At 33.7% G+C, this 11,821-nt stretch overlaps 1 protein-coding gene and 3 pseudogenes across 1 annotated transcript; 1 reads left to right on the top strand and 3 right to left on the bottom strand.

Annotated features, from left to right (window-relative positions):
* LOC111373068 overlaps positions 1-954 on the bottom strand; it is a 28,238-nt pseudogene extending 27,284 nt beyond the window's left edge.
* A 199-nt stretch (positions 955-1,153) lies between these two features.
* Positions 1,154-1,659, bottom strand: LOC111373069 (annotated as a pseudogene).
* A 992-nt stretch (positions 1,660-2,651) lies between these two features.
* On the top strand, positions 2,652-4,062 carry LOC111373074. Its single transcript, XM_022995542.1, has 4 exons — positions 2,652-2,722; positions 2,957-3,065; positions 3,446-3,559; positions 3,923-4,062. Exons 2-4 carry the CDS (start codon positions 2,957-2,959, stop codon positions 4,024-4,026), a joined length of 327 nt encoding a protein of 108 aa, XP_022851310.1. The 5' UTR covers positions 2,652-2,722; the 3' UTR covers positions 4,027-4,062.
* A 3,740-nt stretch (positions 4,063-7,802) lies between these two features.
* LOC111373072 lies at positions 7,803-11,597 on the bottom strand (annotated as a pseudogene).
* Positions 11,598-11,821: the final 224 nt, after the last annotated feature.

The following is an 11,821-nucleotide window of genomic DNA, read 5'->3' on the forward strand; positions in this document are numbered from 1 at the left end:
ATGAAGTATTCACCACCGAGCACAAGCACGGACAAAAACATGGATTAACCATATAGAAAATGTGAGTAACAGTATAAACCAGAAATGAAGTCCCAAAATGGTATCAACATCCAATGGGCATTCATATCCAATTTAGTCCAAAGATTAGTGTTTTATATATCATATGCAACATAATAGAATATTCATTTCTGACGTAGCGGAAATATTATAGGGAAGATGAATAATCACAAATTGAGAAATTCTCAAGGAAGATTTTATTGAATTCAAGAACTTCTGCCTCTAAGGGCTTAAAACTGATTAAATACAAGAAAAACCTAGGAAAATCCGGAAAATAAAATAAAATAAAATAAGATATTTTTTTCCAAAAATGGAAAATATGAGATAATTACTAAGATGAAAAATACTTATCTTCGGGATCATCCTCCAACAAACGGAATCTAAATCCGAATTTCATGGAAAGAGATATTGCAAAAATGAAAATTACCATAAATAGCAAAAACGATTAAACGAGGGCCTAAACGATGGATTTTGCCCGAAATTGGCCTTGCGTCAGGGGCGAAGGCGCTGAGTTTTATTCCTTGGCTCGGCTCCAATCAAATTAGACTAGTGATTTGCCAAAAACGAGCAAACCCAAAGTCATCATGAAATCATTTGCCCCTTTTGTCAACTTTTGCCTTGTGATGGTCCCATTTTGCCATGAACTCTAATCCCTTATGCACTTCATCAATTTCCATTCGATATTTCAAACAATGCCAGGTACCACAAAATAGTTAAGCAGGTAACATCTGTGTCTTCAGTCGCATATTCTTAAGACAACTGATTATTGACAAACAAAAAATAAATAAATAAATAACATAGACTCGTAAAATTGAATAAAAAACTATTATATTTAGAAGAGTCTTTAACTGATAAAAATCTGAAGACCAGAACCCTTAGCCACTGTTTCATAACCATTATCTCGGAAAACCAATGTTTTGAACAGTGTTTTTAGGAGAATGTGTAGCTAAAAAGTAGGTAAAGTTTTGGATTTAAATGCAAAAAATTACATTGCGTGTATGTGTGGTTGAAGAGGAGAATGCAGAAAAAAGAGTTTTCAAATAATAGTGGTCACAAGTAAGGGCTTAATATCCATCCAAATGCCATAAATAATGCATTAAAAACCGTAGAACTCTTCTGAAGCAAAGCCATTCTCTTTATCTTTTCCATCGGCTATCTTTGGCGACAAACACTGATTAATGTTAGTCAGAACCCCACTGTTTACAATGATAACATTTCCCAAAAGCTTGCTCAAATCTTCATTGATCTTTACAGCCAATTGTTTATGCCTAGGTGCAATCCCGTTCTTCTTCTTGTCCCTAGCCTCGTTTCCTGTGAGCTCCAAAACCTCAATCAACAGAACCATATAATAAATCCGGAAAATAAAAAATGTACGAAATGGGAACAAACAAAACCCATAACGCATCTCAGAAGCAAGGTATTCAAGAATGGCGAAGAGGCATACTGGGGCACCAGCGTCGACACGCTCATCAAACTTTCTATTACTTAAAAATCCAGTGATTCTTCCAATTGGGAATTCAAGGCTAGCTACGAGATCGAGATAAGTATTTCAATTACTTGGGCTTCCATCTACTACCCTTAGTGGAAGCCAGTTGAACTCATTTTCAAATTTTAATTTTACTGTAAATCCTAAGGGCCTGCTTGGGAGATTTGGCATACCGGTTATTAGCGTTTTTTAATGTACCATTTAGGAGCATTTACAAGAAGTTCAATTTTGAGTGGTTCTAGTACCGATTTATAAAACTGGCAAACCTATGTCTGGGAGTTTATTATCCACTAGTTTTGAAAGATTTTTAGAAGAATAAAATTATATATATGTTCCTTAATAAAATTTTCAGTTTATGGTTTCTTTTATGAAATTTTTTGTATATCAGTGATACTTTACTTATAAATATAAATATTTTTTTACTTATAAGCAATGTCATTAGCAGCTTTATTTTGAAGTGCATTTCGTGAGCTCCCATTCAAACACAATAAATAAAAACCACACGTAAGAATTTAAGCGGCTAAAGTCAAACATACCAGATCCATTTTCTTGATCTGGTACTAAGCACCTAAAAATATACAATGGATGGTAATTATAGCAAACTTGCATCACAACATAACTACTTTTGGAGGCTTCTATAATTGCCTCTGTTAATTGAATTGACTTGTTAAAGTAAATCCTATTGTTACATACAGAAAACACTATCACTACAACAAAAGTAGCTTTTTATGGCATGCATTTACGGCGTGCATCTACGGCATGCTGTAAAAATAGACCAATTACGACATGCGATGTATGTATGCCGTGAAAGATCAAGTAATTAGAGCATTTACGGCATACAGCCTCTGCACGCCGTATTAACGGGCATTTACGGCTTGCACTAAAAAGCACGCCGTGTTATATTTTCAAAAAATTCATTACAAAGCCCTAAAAACACAGCATTTCTCCCATTATCTTTTCCCCATCGACTTCGCCTCTCCATGATTTCCCCTGACGTTTTAGTTCTCACTCTCTCGCTCTCCACCTTCCACGGTTGACCACAGGTGCCTTAGCTCACTCTTGTCTCTCTCCAGCTTCCACCGTCGATAGAGGGCGCCTCAGCCCTCACTCTCATCTCCTCCACCTTCCACCGGCGCCGCTCACTCTCGTCGCTCGCCTCCCAAGACACAAATCATTCACGTACGTTGTCTATGCACATTTATTTATTGTTCATTTGAGTTATTTTTCCTGTTGTCAATTTTGAGTTTGCAGAAAACTGGAGAGAAATGCATCTGAGGGAAAACCTAAGTATGTTTTTCAATTTTGTGTTTATTTAAAAATTTAAACATGGGTTGTTGTTGAATTTTATTGTTTAAAGATTTATTTTGGATGTTGGCACTGCCGCATTGAGAACAATTGAACAATGGTGTGTAGATGGTTGGCGAGGGCAATAAAGTCATTTGCAATTGCGTAGAAGGAGGCCAGGAAGTTCAGTACCCAAAAACTGGGACCGAAGCTTTGCTAATGGGCATTTTGGTTGAAGGTCGGTAGTTAAATGATAAATAATTCAATTTGATAGTATAATCCAATTAGTTTGTAGTTTATAATTCACTCGGATTTTTATTTCATAAATCTAAAAATGATGTTTATTTAACTTTATTTGATTTCTAGGAGAACTTATAGAATATGAGCTAATGAAGCCTAGCTTTAGCAAAAAATATGAGATGATAAGATATGAGGTTCCAAGTCCCACTAATTGATGCAATTGGATATGTTGACCTGGTCAACTGGGCGGGATTGGAAAATAATGTCACTCAACTAGCCGCTATATAGAGGTCACATGTTAATTTTATTGGAGCATTCTTTAAAGTATATTGAGTTAGTTGATCTTGTTATTTCAAAGTTGGGGAATGGATTATGCAGAAGTTGCAATTACAATGTCATGTCATTGTGTGAAACGTCAAGATCCTCCTTTCCTTACTAATTACTGGGCAATCAGGCGAGGCCCCAGTAAAGAGAGTTGGCCATACCAACATGATAATTTCTTGATTCTGACTTATAGTTATGAATATTCAATGTATTGTTCTGTGATTGAAAATGTTATACCATTATGATCAGGTTTGACTTATTATGTGGGTTAATTTTGATGACAACCTACAATACCTTTGACTGTGACCTACTTTGATTTCATTCAAAAGCTAAGACATTGTCAATTTATGGGGAGAAGTTTGCTGATGAAAATTTCAAAATCAAACATACCAGACCTGGTAGAAGAACAGCCTATATATGCCCCAGAACCTCCCCTTCCCTAATACCACCTCACTCCATGATTTCAGATTTCTGAGTTTCACTGTGGGAAACATTCTTTGTGTCATCTTATTATTTTTGTCCAATTTTCAGGGCTTAGGTCTATGGCAAATGCTGGGCAAGACACTAATGGTTCACAATTTTTCATCTGTGACGACCAGCTGGTAACTAGACAATTTATGATCCTGCTGTTATGAGAAAACTGTCATCCATTTTCAGGTCTTCTGTCTGGTGCTTCTATTTAGCCTGGAAAATCTAACAAAAGTTATATGTTCAACAGGTTGGACGATCGTCCTGTTGTATTCGAAAAGGTGCTGTCCGGAATAGATGTGGTGTATAAGATAGAAGCCGAATGCAACTGGAGTGGAACAACCAAAAGCAAAGTTGTGATTGCAGATAGTGGTGAACTTCCCCTGTAATCAGCTTGTACTTGAACTTGTCAGTTTTACCCTTCTACTCACTTCTACTTACTGTGGGTTATGCATCTTAATTTCCATACCTGAATTATGTTATTTAGGAAAATGAAATAGGAACCAGAAAAGTACACTTTTCAGTTTGGCACCTAATATTATGAGTCCATAAGGCATGTAGAATGTATATTAGCAAAGAAGAGAGGAAACATATGCGGTTTCTCTTACATTGTTGATAGAGATCATTAGGGGATCAATGTTAATTTTCTAGGAATTTCCTTATGCTGATAAGAACACAAACACTGTTGTCTCAAAGGGTGTTCAAGGAGCTAAAATTGATTATCAAGAACCCATAGATTCAGAGCTTACGATGGATATTGTTACCAACCTTCAGAAGGTTCGTTTTACATTTTCCTAATCTGTTCAGTGACCTTTCCTTTAGTTAGCATTTATACAAATTTTTCTCTCTCATAAATGCAGCTGGAAAGAAGACAAAGAAATAACAAGAAGTCGTAATTGCATAATGAGGAAGTTTCAAAGGCACCAAGAATGATTTTTTTATCTGAAGTGGTATATACTTTTGAGAAGTATTGAAATGAATTTTACATTGATATATTGTATTAAACTGTACTCAATATTTATGGAATCTATGAAAAACCTGGTTATATTTATGGAATTTTGTTTGGTAATTACTATTGGTAATCAAATAAATAAACAATTTTTTTTAAAAAAAATAAAATTTGCGGCGTGCATTTTGCTCGCCGCAAAAAAAAAATACATTACATTTTACAGCGTGAATGTGCACACCGTTAAAAAACTCGCCGCCGTAAAAGGTTTTAATGGCGTTCACAAACGACATGCATTGCAGGCCGTGAAAAGGAAATACTTTTTATGGCATTGCTTTAAACGACATGCAGCCGCATGCCGTAAATTGGTTTTTACGGCATGTAATGCATGCCGTAAAAAGTACATTTTGTTGTAGTGTATATTCATGTTCGTAAGGCTAAGGAATCAGTCATTGCACTTCAACTAAATTAGAAACATTTGAGTAAGCTCATTTGAACTCCTTATGATTGTTTAAAGTAATCAAAACTTCAAAATAACGTTTTACCAATCATTTCAAAAACACCTATACCCATAAGTAAACAAGTTTATATATAAACATATACGTAAAAATTTATTTTTATGAAAAGAAAAAAATCGCTCATGGTAGAAAATTTACCTATAAGATAAAAGTCATTCGTTAGTGAAAATTTATTTATAATTAAAAAGAAAATTAATTATAAGTAAAAAGTCTCATATGGTATAAAAAAAACTAAACAAATACAAATTCACCTAGAATAAAAAAATCAATTATACTACTGGTTATAAAATTAAAAATAAATCATTTGAGTTGTACATGCAAGCACATGTTTTGTTAAAAAAAGTAGACAATATAAGTAGCTTAAAATGCAACCTTAGGAAGTGGAAACTTGAGAGAAGCTGTAAGGCAACCACCTCTGATATATATAAATCAATGGCTAGCGTCAACACTGTAGATATCAACCATATGAATCTGCTCTACGGAGCCCTTACTGTGTTTTGTAAACCATAGAACTGTCAAACAATATCCACTAACCCAAAAAATGAGTACACATGGGAAGATGCTAAGTTTCCATTCCCAAATATGTTGAGTACTTGAAGGAATGGTTCAATGCTCAGTTGTAGTAAGATCAATTTAATCCTATTCAACGTTTCTTGTAATTAACACCCAAAATAACATAATATGGGGTGTTATACCCCCATAGTCAATGGGATTGGAATAATAATGTCTATGTAACGCTTTAAAACATATATTAAATTCACTATTTCATGAACAGTAAGGAGTAAAATTAGTTGAATTAAAATATGTATACTCACAATCAAAAAATTTAACTTAATTTCATGTTTTTAAGAATTAAATATGGCCTAACTTTTGCCAAGGCGTATGTATGCCATTGGTCCTAATCTCCCTTTAGTCAACACGGTTAAAATAATACCCTCTATGAATAGATTTAGACCATATTATTAATTCAAATACTTCATGAAAATTATGGAAATTTTGAATTGAATTGAAACACATAGATTCATAAGCAAATAAGTTGTTTGTGTGTGTGTATTTATGCATGTGTAGAAATTTAACTTGTAGGAAAAATCCAATCATGGTAAAAAAATTCCTAATAAGTAAATTATAAGTCAAAAGAATTACTTATAAGAAAATTTTCACTTGTAAGTAAATAATATTCTCGGAAGTTAAAAAAAGAATCTCATATAAATATAAATTCACCAAGAATTAGACATTCAATTACATAATCAAATACATCACATGCGTTGGACGTGCATCATAAGTGTTCTGTTAGGTATAAATAACTTATAATATAAATTTTACTTAATTTTAACTTTTTAGTCACTAAATATGGGTTTACTTTCACCAGGGTCCACTTCCAGCAGTACAAAAGTAATTTTCTTTATACGAGACATTGAATGCAGATACAAAATTAGATTGGGTAATTAGCCCTATGTGGTAATAATTTCTCTATGTTTGAATAATAGGGAGGAAACTAGTTTCTCTATCCTCTTCTTTGTGAAGAGGCATTAGGGTTTTTTATTTTTTTAGCAATTGAAGGAGCAAAAGAATGTTATGGCAAACTAAGATGGTACAACTAAGAAAACATATTGATGCAACTTTAGGCAGTGAAAACCTGAGAGAAGCTGTAAGGCTACCACCTGGGAAGTATATAACTGAATGGCTTGAGATAGCTTACTGTCAACAATGTGTAGATTTCGTCAACCAAGTAAATCTACTATAAAGAATCCTCGCTGAGTTCTACAAGCCAGAGAAATGTCCGACCACGTCTACAAACCCTAAATACGAGTACAAATGGGTTGACTGAGTCCAAATCATGAAACCCATTGATGTTTATGTTCCAAATATGTTGAGTACTAGATCAAAAACGAAAAATGATCAATTTAATTGTATTCAACGTTGGTGCAACTAATACCCATATTAACTTAATCGAGGGTGCTTATAAAACATCCAATTGGCATTCATATCCAATTTACTCCAAAGATTAGTGCTTTATATATCATATGCCACATAATAGAATATTCATTCCCATTCGATGTTTCAAACAATGCCAGTTACCACCAAATAGTTAAGCAAGCAACATCTATGTATTCAGTCGCATAATCTTAAGACAACTGATTATTGACATATTAAATAAAAAAACATAGACTCGTATAATTAAACAAAAAAAAATATTATATTTTAGAAAAGTCTTTAACTGGTAAAAATTTGAAGACCAAAACCCTTAGCCACTGTTTGACAACCATTATCTTGGAAAACTATGTTTTGGACAGTGTTGTTTAGGAAAATGTGTAGTTAAAAAGTAAGGAAAAGTTTTGTATTTACATGCAAAATATTACATTGTGTGGATATGTGGTTGAAAGTGAGAATGCAGAAAAAAGAGTATCAAATAATAGTGATCAAATAAGGGATTAATATCAATCCAAACACTGTAAATAATACATTAAAAACCGTAGAACTATTGCGAAGCAGAGCCAATCTCTTTTTCTTTTCTGCCAGCTGTCTTTGGCAACAATTACTGATTAATGTTAGTTAGAACCCCCACCATTTGCAATGGTAACATTTCCCAAAAGCTTGCTCAACTCTTCGTCATTCCTTACAGCCAATTGTTTATGCCTAGGCGCAATCCTGTTACTCTTCTTGTCCCTGGCATCGTTTCCTGCACGCTTCAAAACCTCAATCAACAGAACCATATAGTAAATCCTGAACATTAAAAATGTACGAAATGGGAACAAACAAAACTGATAACCCATCGCAGCAGCAAGGTATTCAAGAATGGCAGAGAGGCAAACCAGGGCAACGGCGTCAACACACTCATCAAACTTTCTATTCCTTATAAATCTATCGATTCTTCCAACAGAGAATTTGAGCAGTTCAATTTTTTTGTGGTTTTAGTAGCGATTTTTAAAACTATCAAACCTATGTTTCAGGGTTTATTATCCACTAGTTTAGAAAGATTTTTAAAAGAATAAAGTTATATACATGTCCCTAAGTAAAATTTTCAGTTTATGGGTTCTTATATAAATTTTTTTACTTATAAGTGATATTTTACTAATAAATAATTTATTTTGTGTATAAGTTAATATTTAACTTAAAAAATTAAATAAAGTTAAAAATTTTAAATATTTAAATTTAATGCAGATTTGAACAGTTCGAGTGCGAGGAAATGAGGAGATATTGCATTTGAGAGCTAGCCATAGTTCTTAGGAGATGTTGTAGGCTATGATCTGAGCGAGGAAAGTTTCAGTGAGGGAAGCATTTATGGTGGGAATGAAGAAGGAATCCAGGCCACTGTTTCATATTGAGGTTTGGAATCTGGAAGAGAGCATCAGAAATGTGATGGGGAGAATCAACTTCTTTCGGAGGTGGTTTCACTATTCCATGAATGTAACCAAAAATGGACTGACCATGGAAGTAGGATAGGCCATGATTTCTCCGCATGGGGTAGTTTCTGTGATTGAGATTGGTATTGATGGTGAGAAGAAGTTGGGATAAGGAAGCACAGGAGAGAGAATAATAGGTTCGTGGTTTTTTTATGTATTGAATTGTGAATACACGTTTTTTTATATATAGAGCTCAATACAATAACTATTCTACTTTGTAGCTTATACATATAAGTTAAAATTCAAAAGAACTATGCTTCTAGCTATATCAAAAAGATTTAAATTCCAATAGGTTATCCTTCTTAAAATTCAAATGAGCTATCCATCTGAGATTCAAATAAGCTATCCGTCATAAATTTAAATGAGCTATCCATCCGAAATTTGAATGAGCTATTTGAATGAGCTATCCTTCTTAAATTCAAATGAGCTATACTCTGTGAATGAAATAGTCACGTTGACGTGTTGTTATATAAACATAAAAAAATGTGCGGATCGAATGGGGACAAATAAAACCCCTAACCCACCTCAGCAACAAGGTATTCAAGGACGGTGGAGAGAAAGACCAGGGCACGAAATTGACACGCTCAGCATACTTTCCAAAATTGAGAAATCAGTGATTCTGCCTACAGGGAATTCAATACAATTCTTACTAGATTGCCATAGGATTTTCGATCCATGCATTGACCCTCCCTCTACCTCCCATAGTGGAGTCTCTGCCAGTTGAATTTTACTATAAACTACAGAAAGGAATTGAAATTGGATACTGGAAATTGTAAAAAAAAAAATGTCAATCTTTTTACGGAAATAAAATGGTTAGTAGATGGTTTACATAGGAATTTAGTGAGCTGGTGTTAGAATTTGATTGCCAGATAGAGATGTGTTAGGGATCAATGATGTGGCGTACAAATTGAAAACGAGGATTTTATATTTTTATTTTACTTTTGAAGTAGAATTCGCTCATGAAATGCCTCATTAAAAACTTTCGCAGTTGAATAATCCCGTATATAGTATACTGTTTTCATCTATTTAGCAAGACATGGTTATTTTTCTTTCTGTAGAAGCAACTTTTTCACAACCTTGAGTGCAATTAATTGTTTCCAAGGAAAACTAAACTTATATATGGAAGGTCTATTTCAAAGATTGATAAAATGATAATTTGAATTTTTTATTATTTTTGTTGAGTAGTAAACTTTATTTTTGGACTAAATAATATGAGCTTAAGTATTTTGATCATACGCCCAAATCAATTAAAAAGCCAAAAATGCCTAGCATTTCTAGAAACACTGTCTAGAAAAATCTATATAAATATTTAAGTAAAATATGTGGTGATAAATGTGGTAATGTGACAAGAAGAATATGTGGTCTTATATATACAATCTATCTAGAGTGTTCTAGGAAAATATTTTGTCCAAATGTGTGGTCTAAAAGCCTTCCGTAAATATGTGGTCTAGGAGTCCTTAGAAATTGTGTGGACTAGAAGTTTCATATAAACACTATATAAAGGGGTAGGGTCTTCCATCTTGTAACAAGCCAAGTGTGTAAGTTTTGGAGTTGAGAAATACAAGTTTCATTTTGTTCATTTCCTTCAATCTATTAGTGTAGTCCTCCTTAGAGGCATTAGCCAATCCAAGTTAGTAAACCTCTCTTTCCTCCAATAATTTTAACCAACCACAAGAAGTTCAAATAAGCTTACTTGACAATTCCTAACTTACTTAAAGTAAAATGACTAATACTTGAGCTTTACTAACTTAATTATCGTGTTTTCTTGTCATAGAGAAGGATTTAATTAAAGAAATCTATTCGATTAACAGAATCCATTATAAAAGCTTCCAAAAGTGATTATATTGTGATGCAAGCCTGCTATAATCACTATCCATTGCTTGACTTATGAGATGAAATTTTCATCAAGTCAAATAGTGATAACAAACGTGACTTCTAGAATCTTTACATATCTTTATTTCATAAACGATTAAAAAGAAATCACATTGTCGAGTATTTATCCTATCCAGCTACAATATAACACGTGCGATTCACGTGCAATTCACATGCGACGGATGTTAAATGGATGCCTAAACTCTTTTAAAACTCCCTCCTAAACCAAGCACATTTATATAATTAAAAGATTGTCAATTGAAGAAAAAACTAGAGAATTTATCCTACTCAGCTACAATATAACTCGTGAGATTCATATGCAAGTAACGTAATGTATTTAAAAGAAGGGGATTACTGCACCAGAAGTTCTAAAGGAGAAACCATCTTTAGAATGAATTATTCACCATTGAGAACAAGCATTGATAAAAACATGAATGTAAAGATTCTGGTCTGTAATCGATAGAAGAGAAAGAATGCAACTACAGGGATATACGAGTAACAATATAAACCAATAATGAAGTCCCAAAACGATATTAACATCTAATTGGCATATATATCCAATTTAATCCAAAAAAATCTTTTGCCACATAATAGAATATTCTTTTCACGTAATTCGGTGCTGTAAACAATGTAATCACCTAAATAGATAACCAGGTAACAAATATGCCTTGGTATGATTTCATTATTCTTGTCCCTGGCCTCATTTCCTGCAAGCTCCAAAACATAAACCAACAGAACCATGTAATAAAATCCCAAAACTAAAAAAATATATGAGATGAGAGCAAACAAAACCCCTAACCCACCTCATCAGCAAGGCATTCAAAATCGGTGAAGAGGTAGACCAATACACAAGAGCCAAAAAGCTCTTGATACTTTCCAGCCCGGAGATATTGAACGATTCTTCTAACGGGAATTTGAAGCCATCTACAAGATTGAGATACAGAATTCCATGACTTGGCTTCCCTCTACCGCCCTTGTTGGAGGCCAGTTGAACACATTTTCATATTCAAATTTTACTGCAAACCCCAAAAAGAAATGGAAATTAGAGCTGGAATTTGTAGAAAGGGCCAAGGTTTCATTGAGATGATGAGGTACGTAGAGGGTTTATATAGGAATTTAGTGGGAGGGGTGTTAAAATTTGATTGATGGTTAGAGGTGTGGTAGAGATCGATGACATGGCATGAGAATTGAAAACGAGGGTTTTAGATTTGAATTTTACGTC

This window comes from Olea europaea, unplaced genomic scaffold, assembly GCF_002742605.1.
Source record: "Olea europaea var. sylvestris unplaced genomic scaffold, O_europaea_v1 scaffold1067, whole genome shotgun sequence".
In the NCBI taxonomy this organism is placed as follows: domain Eukaryota; kingdom Viridiplantae; phylum Streptophyta; class Magnoliopsida; order Lamiales; family Oleaceae; genus Olea; species Olea europaea.